Genomic DNA, 15,372 nt, shown 5'->3' on the forward strand with positions numbered 1-15,372 from the left:
AATCTATTTTTTATATCAAAGATACTGTCCATCTCCCTATTCAAATTATATCATTTTGTAAAATACAACCTTAACCATTTCTTTCATAGGAAAACACATCAAAAGATCAATAATATATCCCAAATTTTATAAAGCTGCCTATATGAAAATTAAGATTGTCTGTTAAAACCAGACATTTCTTTTTGAAATATCACAAACCCATATTTATTATGAAAATATGTAAACACATTAACATATTGTTTTCTTTTTGCATTTTCATGTAATTGAACTTCTTCCTTCCTTCCTAAACAGTGACCACAGATTAATCAAATTCCTTGTTGCATATAATTTAACCCATTGCCACATGATATCCACACTTAGTTATATGATGGTTCAGTGCTGAGGATATAAACTTTGAGAGTGATTACAATTTTATATGCATACATTTTAAAATCTCTTCAGTAACAGACAATTCTTAAAGAACGTTTTGAGACTTACAGACACTTGCTATTTCAAAATTAACCTCAAATTTCACAAGATACCGTGCAAGTCTTTAAAAAGCCTTCATTATGAAATTTATTTTTTTAATCAGTTTCAACTGATCTAATGATTCCAATTCTTCATTTCTTCATTTGTTCTTGAACCTGACAATATAAATCCAACATTCATTTTCAAAAAAAGGTAAAAAACTGTGCTACTTACAGTTCAGTAACATCTTTTGGGATGCCTTTAGGCAAAGCTTTTAGACCTTTGTTACTGCAGCGCACTACTGTGTCTAAACAAGTACATTCTGCAGGACAGCGGGACAGTGGAGAGCAGCTATTGTCATCATTTCCTAGTTAATAAAAACAAATAGATGCTAAGATTGCCACTTCAGTATTAGCAATAATATACCACCTAGAATTTCTATAAGCCAACAGGATGTTTCTACATTATGATATCTCTAGGTATGGAAAACCAAAATTATATTATCTCTGTAAAGCACTGTTTCAAGTATTTACATTTCAAGTTAGTATCATGCTGTAAAAAAAAATCCTTAAAGAAAGAAGAAAACTTAAAATGAAAGATAATAAAGCAAAATATATGTTGAATTTCAAAAGTAACAGATTATTAAAAAGAAACACTGTCTAAAGAAAAGTTACAGCCTTGAAAACTGACAAAGTAATAACACAATAAATGGAAGCATGAATGAGAGAGATGCAAGATGGAAGTCACAAACTAAGTAAAATGGCATATTATTTGATGAAGTAACCTGAAAGAATGCTTGATTCAAGCACCAGCATTTGAAAATATTTTCATCTGAACTACAACATTTGGTCAATTAAATTATTATATTATCTCTAAATTATGATTTAAAGTACTGAACACAGGCAAGAAAAACATTTTAAAGATTATATACAAGAGCCATGTGCTTCCTGGTCATCCAAAAACATGTGGAAGATTTTAAACTGACATAGAGAATGAGCATGAAGCATAGATGACGTTGTTTAAAGCATAACATTTTGGGTTCCTTGGGAATCATGCAGCTATAAATATGAAAGCAGAAGCTGTAAAACGTTAAGTATTTATTTTCTTACCATCATCACATGTAAAATCCTGAATTGCCACATCCTGGATGGGAATCTCTTTGAGGAAGTAGGGCTTTTGGCAACGAGGGTTCCCCGTCACAATTCGTTTCTTCCTTAGCCAGTCTCCAAGCCATGCGAGATGGCAGTTGCAGTTGAACGGATTGGCCAAGAGGTTTCTGAGAACCACAGGGAAGTTTAATTCAGATTACACCATTTTTTTTATCCCAAGTATTCTATTTCTATTTTCAAATAGCTAAACTCAAATACCATTCTTCAAACAATAGTATGTACAAACCATAGATGAAAGCTGTAATTTAGGCTCTGTGTGGTGAATCCTGATATAACTCGTTTAGAAATAATTTAAAACTGTCAAACACCTGACTCGTTGTCAAGTCGGTCTGTACTGATAATGCAATAATTTCATATAGAGATGAAGGATGATTACATTATTAGCTTTAACCTGACAACAGCTTTTCCATTAATTTGTCATCTCAAGATTTCCATCTTTTATTTGCTCCAGAGAATAAGTTTCCTATCTAAAGTGACAGGTAAGTTGATTACATGCCAGTTAGAAAAATGAAATTACTTCTAGAAGTCTTGGTACTTTTGGCATCTCCTTACTTCACCACAAACCTATCAACAATTCCATTATTTATAAACATGCCATCCTTAATATGCACATATTAGTCACTTGGTGTAAAGTGTCACTTTTTATGTAAAAAGGGATTAAGTACTTTTCTGAACAATGCTACCTACAAATCTTTAGTGCACTGAGTGGCAGTTTTGCTCATCATCTTTCCTTCCCTTAAATTATATCACATCTAAATAAAAAAAGGGATGCTTCTGTGTATAGAAAATGAGACTGAAGCTTCAGTATAAAACATGTGTGAATTAACATCCTTGGTTGGCTGATGAAATTTAAGATAATAATTGGATGGCAAAGTGCAGTAGGACAGGGAACATGGTGATTCAATCAGCTGTAATCATGAGATGAGCAGGCATCTGCAAGGAGGGCAACCAGGACATTTTTCCTGACTTCTCAGGCACTCCTAGAAACCAGCCTAATGCTGCATCAAAGGGACCGTGCAAATATACTCTTCATGCATCCAAGATGGTCCAGAAAATAAACTTTCTCAAGAATCTATGAACTCTTTTTTCCCTTGACTTTACCTCACAATGTAAATCATTAACAGAAATGTCCCCAAAACATTAGAGGTTTAAACGTGGGTAAGGGAAAACACAGACATGACTTACAATGTAGAGAGAGAATGTAGTGTATCAAAAGAGCCAGGTGCCACGGTGGTGATCTGGTTGTCATACAGTGAGAGCAGGCGGACTGAGCTCAGGCCTGTGAAGCTGTCGTTTCCCACACAGCTCACACGGTTGCTCCTCAGCATCCTGAGAAAGAAAGGATTAGCATTTCTTAGCTTAGCCCAAGCACGGGCCAGAGATGAAGTGGTAGCCCGAGCAAGGGCCAAGAGATATGACTCCAAATGGACGGCTTCTGGTGGAGGAACCACAAGCGCAGAGCCTGCTGGTGCCACCCACCACCTCACTGAAGGGACTATGTGCAGTACATGTAGAGAGGACTGGAAACAGAAAGGGGGAAGTGTAGGGGCAATGGCTGTTTCCCCTAAGCATTTGTGGGTTTATTCCTTTCAATGTCAGAATTGGTAGTTCAGAGTTTGTTAACTGATAATAAATTAAATTGATTTAAATTCCCCAAATCAGAGATAGCAGCCTGCTCTTCATGTTTCCAAGCCTAATGACTCGAGAAGTGCTATTTACATGAAGCAGAAGTCTGTACTAGCTGAACGCCTCCTGAAGTCCCACCTGAATTTTCTTAGGATGAATTCTAGAAACCACTTCTACTACATTCTCAAGCATTTCAGTTAAAGAAAAGCAGGCTACTCTGACTCCTTCTCAAGATGTCTCTAAGATATAGCAAAGATTTCAGGATACTATTCTAAAATCTCTCGTAGTTCTTTAAACATACTAGCTCTGAACTTTGCTGTTCTTCTACCTGTCCATCAATAAACGAATACTTTCCCCCCATGCTCTTGTGTAAGTGTAGCTGGTTATAACAATTTTAGCAGCTTTAAATGCAAAGTTAAAAATGGCAAGCCTGATTTATTAAAAATACCTAAAGTGCATGGACGACTGAAGCCCCAAATACCACTTAAACTTGGCTCTGCTCTGCTGATCAGAAGGACAGGCTCTCTGACGGTCAAGAAGGTGTGGGTTCTATAAACATTTTTTTTTGAGGTAAAAGAGCTAAACCACCTTCACGGGAAGAATTCAATGAGTTCAAGCTATAGTGCTTTTACTCTTCCTTTCAATGTTGAAATGACATTAAAATTACTTCAGAAAGAATAACTTCTCACATGTCAATATTGACCAGAATAATTTTTTCCCCTAGTCAAATTCCCAGTAGTGGTTGAGCTAAATTGAATCAGACTCCATTACGTAAAACGTGTAATTCCTGTGCAAAATTCTGTTACTTCAAAGCAGATGATTATTCCCATTCCTATTTCTGCAGCTGGGTATTTATACATTCTCAACCACTTCATTGTTTTACAGGACTCAATTTTTGTAGTCAAGTAACCACAACGAAAAATTTCAGTGACGTTCTATCCATAATTAACAATTAGTGAATTCGTATAATATATGATATAATTTCTTAAAATAGATATAAAACCTAAGATATGCTTGAATAATCTATAGTTAATCTTCAAAAATAAAATTTTTCAGGATAGACAGAATATTACTTTAAAAAACAACTGCCAGAACAGAAGAATAAAAACACCCAAATAATTACACTTACAGTGTTTTGAGACTTTCTAGTCCTTTGAACATTTTGTGTCGAACAGTTTCCAAGCGGTTGCTAGTGAGCAACAGTTCATTCACACCAGAAGCTCCGTCAAATGCTCCTTCTTCAATGTCGGTAATCTTGTTATTGCTCAAGTTTCTATTACACATTAACAGAAGCAACAGAAAAAACATGTTTTCTTTTTTAAAAATATTTTAAATTAACTGCTAAATGCTACAGATTCCAAAGATTTCAGGATACTGAGCTACTGTCTAAAAGTAACAAATATATAATTCAACTTCAAAGCAATAAAACAAAATTCAATGCCCCACTAACTAAAGAGGTAAAGATTTTTAAAGCAATCTTTGAAAGATGTTTTTAAATAATGGCAACTATGCAGTCCTTGCTGCTGCCACATAAGAACTTCTTTTTATAATTTTGAATCTTGCAAGTGTATATTTTTTCAGTCCTTGAGTATCATTAGACGAAGTAATAACAAAATGGTACTAAGTACCAGGGCAACTAACCACTCTGATTTATTTAATTTTAGTAGACTCAAATATAAGAAAACAGCATAAACAGCAACATATGTGAACGAAATGTGTGAATGTAAACAGTAAGTGCAATATTAATAATTTAAGACATTAGCTAAAAAGGAGAGTTTCTAAGCAAAATCATTCATTTATCTGCAATTCACATGCAAAACAGATCAAAATGTGGGATAATGACCTAAAATACTGCCAAGATATTTAGTGTCTGCAGTTTTTAGTTGAAATAAGGGAATTATATCTTAAATGGGTAGTTATCTGTACTATATTTACAAAAGCATACATACTCAACAACACACATTTTCTTAAAGATTTTTCATGCTCTTCTTTCCTCCTACTGTTTTGTTTGTTTCACTGAAGTTTTGATAAATATTACAGAAGTATCTACACACCAATTGTAATACATTGTGTTATAATACATTGATGATTTTTAAAAAGCTCTTAAAAACACTCTGTGACAATGTAAAATGAAGTGAAGCTGAAAACATTTTATTTGATGGAACTAATGGTGTTGGGAATTAAATCAAACATTATTTGATGCAAGTTCTAGAACAGCACTTTAATAGTTCAAATTACAAAAGATGCTATCTGTTAGAACAAAAATCCATACATTTGCCAGAATGAACTGGTATCATTATCTAAGACAGAGAAAAAAAGGAGTTGTGGGGTAATCTCAAGTGCTGACCACTCATCTTTAGCCTAGCTGTTATTTAACCTTGCCTGTGATGAAGGATACAATCATTGCTTTCATTTAGTTTCACAGTGGAGCTGTTCAGTCTCCTGTATGACACAAGACTGGAAGAAAGAAACTTATATTTCTCATCTGTGCTGGCTTATCCGTGTCAAGCCCTCAGTTTCCTAAAATCTTATTTATTCCTGGTGTAACATGAATACTACTTTGCCCATTTCACAGGGATATTTTAAGGATTAATGTCACATAGCAAATCAGTGATGCAATGCATACATGTGCTTTACTACTGATGAACCATCAAATCAGTTAAACCTTTAGGCCCCAATTTTTCAATGTCATCTGTGCAGAAAGACCTTTGCACCTATCTGAACCTTCAGAAGATAAAAGCTCCACAAAAATAGAGAATTCACTCATATTAGTGTCTCTGTAACATCACAATCTCACTGCTTTCCAGTCATGCCTAAACAGTCACTTCACTGTTCTCTAAATTGAAGAATGTTTTAACAACTGATAAGTATATTAGGAAGTTATACAGCAGTATCATTAACAATGTTAACTTTTCATTAACATTTTCTCAATTTCGTTCCTCTTTGATTACCCAGATTTCAAAGCTCTTGGGAGTTCCAGCAGGCAGTTACACTAAGACTAATTAATATTCTTCCTTTTCTTTCGTCTTGAACACATTAATTTAAAAGCAGCAGACTAGGTCTAGATATAAAATGTTTACTAAGCTACCTTTATAGCCTGAAAATATGTAACTAATGACAGTACGTTCCCCTTCCTTGTTTTACTTAAATATGAAGAATTAGTATATAAGTCTGCACGCATGTGTGTGCACATGTAAGTATGCCACATCGAGTATTTTATTTATTTCTAAGGCAGTCTGTAGACCTTGAAAGTGCCACTATCAGATCCTTGAGGAATGATGAAATCTACATATATACTGTACTGCACCAGAACACTGCTGTGCCAGACATTCCTACATTCTTTTTTAAAGTATCTCAGCCCAGTCCACAGTGGCAAGAGTATTATTGCTTTCTACAACTAACTGAAAGGAGGTTGTGGAGAGGAGGGTGCTGGCCTCTTCTCCCAAGTGACAGGGGACAGGACAAGGGGCAATGGCCTCATGCTCTGCCAGGGGAGGTTCAGGCTGGACATTAGGAAAAAATTTTTCACAGAAAGGGTCACTGGGCACTGGAACAGGCTGCCCAGGGAGGTGGTTGAGTCACCATCCCTGGAGGTGTTTAAAAGACAGGTGGATGAGGTGCTGAGGGACATGGTTTAGTGATTGATGGGAATGGCTGCACTTGATGATCCTGTGGTTCTTTTCCTACCTAGTGATTCTGTGATTCTGTGAAGGTACACTCACATGAATAGATTAAAACCCAAGAGTTGATTTTTTATTTTTAAATGTTTAACTATTAACTGAAAAAAATCATTAATAAGTATTTAACTAATTGAGATCATGACAGCTGCCAGCAAGCATCTGGATAAGACTAACAATAGTTTAAGTAATACTATTGTTCCCCTTGAGATTCTGGTCATTAGCAACATAGACTGATCTTTCATAAACGGTAGTAACTTGGTGACTACAAAGCAGGGATAATTTTTATTAATCTGAACTATTTTTACTTGCATTTTTCTTCACTTACTATTTATGTTTGGATTTAATCCTGAAAAGATTATGCAGAGTCAGTAAATCTAACTAAATTATTTATCCTCAAATGTGTCTTTTACATAAGTGAAAGAAAAGCTTTCCATAGATTAATTTTTAGTAACAACTGCAACTTGTAAGACTGTAACTTGTCTTAAAACATGAACTGTGAACATGGACTTACATGAATAAGCTATCAAATATTTTTTTTTCCTCGGTCATTTAATTTTGATATTCCCCTCATCTAATGTCAGTTTAATGAAACACAGAATCAAAGGCATGTCTTGAATGTGCTGAAAGAGGCAAAACTGCCTGGTTAGGGAGTAGTACAGGAAGTTACAAAAGATCGCTGGAACCTTTTTTGAGCAGCTTACACTATAAGCTCCCTGCTGTGGCTGCATAACAGACCAGCTGGCTGGACACTGCAGTGAAGGTGCCGGAGCTATACTCCATGAGAAGTTGTTACTGGCAGTGCCTAGTCCTGTAGAGAAGAACTATCAACTCTGATCCACCTCAGTGATTAATTTAAACCCATTCTTTATTTTTTATTAGAACAGAATCTTTTTTAGATAAGAAGTAAGACAAGTGGAGAAACAAAGCAAGGAGCTAAGTGCTATCTGAATAGACAAAGGTCACTGACGTTGCACTTACATTTTACGCAGCTGAGGAAGTTTCTTAAAGATTCCAGTAGCTTCCAGGACTGAAAATTCATTGTTATTTAGTCGCCTACAAAAAATAACATAAATTTCAGAAAAAGATATTCAGGCATTGGTACAAAATGTTCCACACTAAGTGAGCTTTTCAGACAGGTTTAACTGAATAGCTGGTATCCAGCTGGTAGCCGAAGAACAATTCCATAAATACTGACATGTCTAATTCTGATAATTCCAGTGAATGAACATTCTCATTAGTTAAATTTGGCATACGTAAGACATACAGAATCAAAACCAGATCACAAAACATCATACAGCTAACACTGTAGAGAAATATAAGTTGATGTTTTTCATTTTTCTTTTAAGGGAAGAAAAACAAAAATGTAACTAAGGAAGGATTCCATGGCAACTTATATATAAAAAACCTTCAAGAAGAACAAATAAACCATTGAAGATTAGTTTTCTGTTCTTTAAAGGATATCAGGTGGGGTCTGCCAGACATCTGGAGGTGCTCACAGAACACAATTTACAAGAATGAAATAATTTCTTTATGCTCAATGCTTCTTTTGAATAGGGACTGAAACACACTGTGTAGGTCTTCCCAAGAATTTAAAAAATATTCTCTGACCATGGTTTATCTTCAGGCCGCTACACCTAACACACATATACTGCATAAGCATTAAATGTTGCTTTGTAACACTGCACGAAGATATACAATGAGCAAGAAATACTAGCTGGATACCGATCTTTCCAGTGCAGGTATCAAGGCTGTCCCAGCATAATATACCTTTAGCAGCTGCTAGGTTAGGGGCCCATCTATATGTCAGAAAATATCTGTACTGACCCAATATTCCCTATTTCCTCTATTGAAAAGAAAATGGAAATTATGTGTCTTAGATTCTTTATATGTTTTAATGAAGTCATCTTATTAAGGAAGGGAGTCTGTCCAGCTTTTATTTAGAGATGCTAAATAGGAAGGAAAAGAGATGACCGACAAGATCACCATGAAATAAGATTCAGTATAATTCTAAACCCAGAATGCTTTTGAGAATTGCCTTATTGCAAGACAAGATTAAAGAAACCCCTAGAAAATAAATAAAGCTGCTCGTTTGTCCTTCCTTCCTGCTCATTCTCAACGATAGCCAGAAGGGAAATTAAGGTTGTAAATCTGAAGGTATGGCTGTACAACAGTTTCAGCACGGAACTAAGCAGACAGAAGATGGGAAGAGTTTTTTGGATATACATGAAACATTTGTATACCACACTGAAGTACAAGGAACATGAATTTGAAAAAATGATACCACCTCTGAAAATCAGTTGGATGACAATGTGATTTTTAGTGGGACACATCAAATGAACTTTTCCTGTGTCAATTAACAAATTCACATCGTCATTTTAAACAGCCTTTTTTTCCCTGTCCATCATCAACAGAAGCATTGAGTGTTCTATAAATGCTGACATTCTCAAATATTTCTCAACTGCTATACCATCTAGTAGAATGACTTGCTGTGTTCTACTGCAAACATTTCTAGCCCCATTGAAAAATGCAAACAATTTGTTCCTTTCCTCTTCACAATTTTTCCATATTAAAAAGAATTCACTGTGCTTCTCCTGCAAGTTTCCTTCACACAAATACATTCAATCTTCTCAGTTTTTACCCCAGAAGTCTTTTTTTCTATACGATTATTGTTCTCTTTGAAACTCTTTCCAAGTCATCCATAACTATCTTGAAAACTGAAGACCTTGACACAGTACTACAGTGAATATTTTACTATTGCTCTGTATAGTAAAACAATTTTTTTAATACAACTTACTACACTCCTGTATATACATCCCAAAATTAAATTTGAGGCAGTGCCCAATCGCAGTCCTTCATCTGTAATATGTATGATAACACTACCATGGCCTTTTCTCCTGAACTACCTGCTGGTTGTTCCTCAATCTTGCATTTGTGGTGCTAATTAGCCCTACCTGATGTCATAAGAAGAACACGAATATTTATTATATTTAAAATAATCTTAGTCTATTATCAGTATTACAAAACAATTTTAGGAATTTTCTGCATGTTTTGAAGATTTTCAGTGCTTGAGAAGTCTCTTCATACTTCTCTGTGATGGAAAAGAAGGATGAGTTGAATCAGTGTATTGTGTTTGCTTAGAATGGAAGCATAAATCTTATCTTTGCGTTAACTTCGTGTATATGGTGATATCACTATTCATCACTGAGGGCTGATCCACAAATAAAGAGATATTAAGAGTTACAAATTGTGTGTTTGTCGTCAGATTAATGACCAAAGGGATCTCAAGGCATTTCAATAGTTGGAGATGGCTGGCTTTAGGTCTGAAATTGTTACATCCTGATGTAAGAAGTTTCTATTTTCATTGTAAGTGATACCACAGAGAGGAATCAAAATTATTCCACACAGTTGGAAAATTACCAGGCAGAGTGGCACCCTTCTTCTGGATCTTAATACCATTATTTACTAAACCCAATGCTCTTTACTTGTAAAGGCAGTTGTAACCTCTCAATCACTGAGTAATGAAAAGGATTTAAAAATACTTTTGTCTGGTTTATTCAAAGAAAAGTACTGAAATGTCATTCTCAAAATGAAAAAGCAAACAAAGAGGCATTTGATTATGACGTCTAAATATTCTGTTTCTCTCTTTTATTCGATGCTTTTTTTCCATTTTATTAGCACTATGGGTAAAATACTTGCATGTTTTGGTACAACAGCTGAAACTTCCAAGGCTATGTGCCTTCAGTGATATTCATGCTTTCAAAAACTATCTTGTTAGGAATTAGTATTTTATCAGATACTGTACCATCATCACAAAAATATCAGACATACAAGAATGAAATTGCTTTTATTTACCATTTCTTCTGAGGACTCTGCTTTGAGTGATTTATCAAATGCTTCCTGAATTTTTCTATGTGTTAGAACGCTATCTGAAATATATTTATTTTATTTCTGGGATTCATTTACAGGCTTGTAATTTATCCCAAATACTCTGATGAGAGATATAGCACTTGGCTCATTTATAAATGTTTTCACTTTTTGCCACTTATTATCTGCCTTGAACTGTATTATTATTTTCAGATTGTTTTTGAAACAACTACTCTGAAAAAATACTTTTTTTTAGTGTAATATTATTACTGTTGCAATCAATACAATCAATACTCTAGACCAGTCACATGGCCAAATAAAGCAGGGAGGAGAAACCAAGATAAGAAAAACCACTTTCAAACTCCTTGACAGAAAACTTTCTTCATGTTCATTGCCATTTGTTGAGCTGAAACACCAGTGTTATCAGTAGATGTGAGAACTGAATGTAGAAATTCTTTTCAAAGGGACATTTTTTAAAGTACATTTAAAGGAAGCATTGCATACTTTCTTGAACTCAACATTAGTGCGGTATTTTTCACCAGACGTATTGGTCCTAGAATGATAGAGACAGAAGTAGTTCATTATCTGCTAAATAGCATGTTGGTAGTGCCAGTGGAGGTCCACTATATTCTTCTAATCTGGCCAAGAAAATACTTTTTGCTTCCTATATCCCTCTGAGTGTGTCACTTCCCAGAGGATTCACAATACAATTTCTCTTGGACATTATAAGATTCCTGTTATTTTCAAAGCCTTCTGAGACAAAGGATGAAAAGAAGCCATCTTCTTTTTCTGCCCTCCCGACTTCTCCCATGGCCTTAGAATTACAACTGCCACGTACCTCTTGACAAACCATTTAGAAAAGCATAAACATTTGGCAAATAAATCAAAAGAAATCTAGACATTTCCTCACATTTGATCATTTCCAAGCTGAGTCTCAGCTCCAAACAACACCCTGAGGAGAATAATCTAGCCTTCCTCATCACTGTTAGAGAAGCATCACTGTCATTTAACTCTAAGAAGTATCTTTCTCTCAAATTTTGTGGCTAAAAGAAAAGAAAGGCTAGAAAAGCTGCTCTTCTTGTATATACCAGTAGATGTTGTGAACTGGAAATTACAAAGTGGCCCTAGAGCTAGACTGTCCCACGAGGAACAACAAAGGCAGCATGAAAGACCACAAATAAGAAGGAAACAAGAGGAAAAGCTATACTTTTGCCCCAATGAGGGCAATGTCAGAAGAGCATATTTATCTACAGCATTTGGATTTTTAGAGGAAATAAAAAAAAAAGAAGAAATAATTTATCTATCCCCCTTTTTATCACATCAAAAGACTTCAAGAACAACCCGTACAGCTTATCAACAAGATGCCTGAATGGTGACTTTTTACAGTTTAAGACCATCATCTTTAGATAAAGTGCTGGATAGAAAAAGGGCTCTTTAAGGTGAGAGAAAAAGAAATAGAATAGTAAATGTTCCCACTTTAACAGATTTTAACAGAAGATTAACTTCTATAACAATCTCAGGGAAACAGTGGAGGATTTTTAATCCACTGATAAGACTCAAACATGACTGGATGTTTTCTGAAAGAACTGCTTTAACTAAATATGAAACATGTTTTAGACAAATACAATTTTTTTGTTGACTGAAATTTGAGAGTTCAGATACATAGCGTATGAGGCTTGATGATTTAATTGTTTCTTCTGAATTTAATGTTTAGGAATCATAATTATAGAAACTCTTGACAGTTTAACTTCCACATGTAAATAAATAAATATGAAAATCAGCAATTAAAATACTAAATTGAGATTATTATTTCTTCAGAGAGAATTAAAGATGAATCCTGCTAAGAATCAAGACAAAACATGCTTGCCACTTCAGCAACTCCATTTCTCCTCTCTTGGCTCAGTAACTGATTTTTACAACCATTACTTCATGATCTGTTCCCACATTTTAACCTGCTATGCATTCCATCAGTTTTTATTTTTCAGTTAAAGTAATTTTATCTCAGTATATTAAAGCACAACATTATACACATTTGATGAGTATTTTCCGTCTTTTTGTGGACCTTCTTCCATACTAAAATCTTTTCTTTCTTCTTCCTCCTTGGTTCCTCACCCTCTATATTTTATCCCTACCAAATCCTTTACAAAACTGTGTTTCAACTTTTTTCTTCTCGGGCACTATTTTATGAACAGTAAATCAACAGCATGAATGTGGCCAAAAGCTGAGGTTCACTTTTCCCATATATGCTACTTTTTCAATTAAATTTGCCATCATTCTAAGCACAACTAGAATTCCCACTCAGATTTCTAATTAGAACATCTCTAAGTTCAACTCCTTCTCCCAGCCCAGAAACAGACAAAAACTAGTTTCAAATTCCTTTTCCTGGCCAGATAGTCCAAATCCTTAACTACATTATTTCATACCTTCATATTGCCAGACTGTTGCTTTGATGCCAGCTGCAGACATATTTTAAGATGTGCCATATTGTTTCTTATCTCATTCCTGTGGGTCGGAACTTGATCGCAGTGCTCTTGCCTCCATACCTCTGTCCCCACTTTACTACATCAAATCCAAGTCCCTCTCTTTTGCCCTTCATCATTCTGCCTTCCTCTTTACACTCAATCTCCTATGAAAAATAGCTATTTCCCCCCACCTTTATCTCCTGCCTTTCTGCTGATCCTTCAAGCATCTCTGCATTCTCTTTCATACTTTGCTTTGCACATGGGAAAACTGTGTAAAGCTGTCTTAATTTTATCTTTCAATCCCTCCCTGAAGACCACTTCAGTTATAATGCCTACAAATCATTTTCATATGGGACTTATTAAGCAAGTAATAATCTGTGACTTCTTTTCTACTCATCTGTGTTCATTACATTATTATGTCATCTTCTCTAACCCAACTCTGTCTTGTTTGTCTGCTTTATCTTCCTCTGGTCTCCTGCCTGACACACATAATGTGTGCGCTGCATAAGAACAATCAGCTCTGTTTTATTAAACACCTAGGTAGAACTTCGTAAGACAGACCCCTGGTTACTGGATGCCCTACTTCCTCTTGTAGTTAGAATAAAAAGCAAAATAAACTCAATTATCTTTCAAAAAAAATCCAAGTGGGTAGTTCATGTACTGGAGAACTAGATGTTGCTTTATTATGGGTTCAACTTACAACTCTGCTGTGTACTGGGGGATGTGATCAGGAATTTTGTTGAGTTTCTGATTGGAGCAGTCCACTGTGGTCCCTTCACAGCGACATTTCTCAGGGCATGCCAAATCTGCAAAGCAGTCTCCACTTAATTTGGATCTGTAATCTTCAGTGCCTGTGGAAAAGTCAAGTCAAAATACAGATACTGAGTCAAGAAAGTATAAGAATTGCTTCTTGGAAGTAGGTTGAAAAGATGTCTGCAATGCAGATAACAGGTGGGCAACTTGGGAAATGTATGATAAACTTTGTGATACTGAACAGACACAAGGGCTTCAAGAGAGGGTTAAATATAGGGGCTTAAGATATGCTGGAAAAAGAAACTGTGACCAACTTCACATAACGGGATAACATTAACTTGAGCTTTTCACAGCTGTACTTTCTGCTGATTATGCTGTCAGCCAATCTAGCCTTGTTTACAGCTAATCACACAAATGCCACTGATTCTTTTAGAATTTATTTTCTTTCTCTGTATCAAGAATAAATAGATCATGAATGCCACCTTTTCTCTTTCTCATTATAAATTTGAATTGCTGAGCAGACTTCATTAACCTGTCATTTTTTTTTTATAGTCCTGATACTCCACATCATCTCAAACCCATAAGATTGAAAGCCCTGTTTTCAGCTTAAATTTAAAAATGTGTGATCCTGACTTAAAGCCTCAGCAGCTTGCCATGCTGTAGAAAGCTGCGTGACGTTCCATGGTGCTTGACAGAACCATGTTTTACTCATACCTCACAACCACATGGTTAGATCAAGCACAACAGAAAATCTCGCTACATTATCAAAACTGCATCCAATATGCCAAGGATAAGAGCAAGGGAAAAGAGGAAGGAGTAGGTATAAGTTACAGAAGCATTTGAAGTTTAATACTTGCTTACATGACATGGCATTCTTATTACTGAATGTCCAGTGCCACAGTAACAGTATTACTGTCACAGATTAAATAAAAAGTACAAAAATAATGAACCACATTGAAAGTTGCCTCCACCATTTCCCAGAGTCAAAGAAAACATCCTAAACATATCAGGAGAAAACATCCATTAAGGAACTGAGGGTGGATGACAAAGAAAACAAAGAGAAGCTGAAAGGACCTGTGGGTTCTTCGTGGACAAAGGTGAAAAGACTGAGACTAGTAGAAGGTGCATCAGGGCTGGGAGGTACATTGTGATTTAGCTCAGACACTGAACTTTACTTACAGCCAAAATGGTGAACTCCTGCAAAAGTAAAGATAGCCAAGAAGGAAAGAAAGACAGAGTAATCCCAATTAAGACAAAAACATGAACTAAGCTCTCATGTTCTCTGCTCTAGTTTGATTAGAAGATGTTGCTAAGGGATACCATCTTCAGCAAGAGAAAGAATAATTTATTTTAAGCGGCATTAAAAAATGA

The 15,372-nt window shown here is 35.4% G+C and overlaps 1 protein-coding gene across 12 annotated transcripts in view; it reads right to left on the reverse strand.

The window, feature by feature from the left end:
• Window positions 1-15,372, reverse strand: part of SLIT2 (slit guidance ligand 2) — a 258,279-nt gene that overhangs the window by 46,046 nt on the left and 196,861 nt on the right. For 7 of the 12 annotated variants that reach the window (XM_069856241.1, XM_069856244.1, XM_069856243.1 and 4 more), the window contains exons 16-22: window positions 15,181-15,198; window positions 13,949-14,099; window positions 7,901-7,975; window positions 4,372-4,515; window positions 2,802-2,945; window positions 1,557-1,723; window positions 682-814 (exon numbers count right to left, since the gene is read on the reverse strand). In XM_069856241.1, coding sequence (XP_069712342.1) covers window positions 682-814; window positions 1,557-1,723; window positions 2,802-2,945; window positions 4,372-4,515; window positions 7,901-7,975; window positions 13,949-14,099; window positions 15,181-15,198 — 832 coding nt within the window. The remainder of the gene's footprint in view (window positions 1-681; window positions 815-1,556; window positions 1,724-2,801; window positions 2,946-4,371; window positions 4,516-7,900; window positions 7,976-13,948; window positions 14,100-15,180; window positions 15,199-15,372) is intronic. The other 5 variants (XM_069856242.1, XM_069856249.1, XM_069856245.1 and 2 more) reach the window with 1 other exon arrangement.

Source organism: Phaenicophaeus curvirostris, chromosome 4, assembly GCF_032191515.1.
Source record: "Phaenicophaeus curvirostris isolate KB17595 chromosome 4, BPBGC_Pcur_1.0, whole genome shotgun sequence".
In the NCBI taxonomy this organism is placed as follows: Eukaryota; Metazoa; Chordata; class Aves; order Cuculiformes; family Cuculidae; genus Phaenicophaeus; species Phaenicophaeus curvirostris.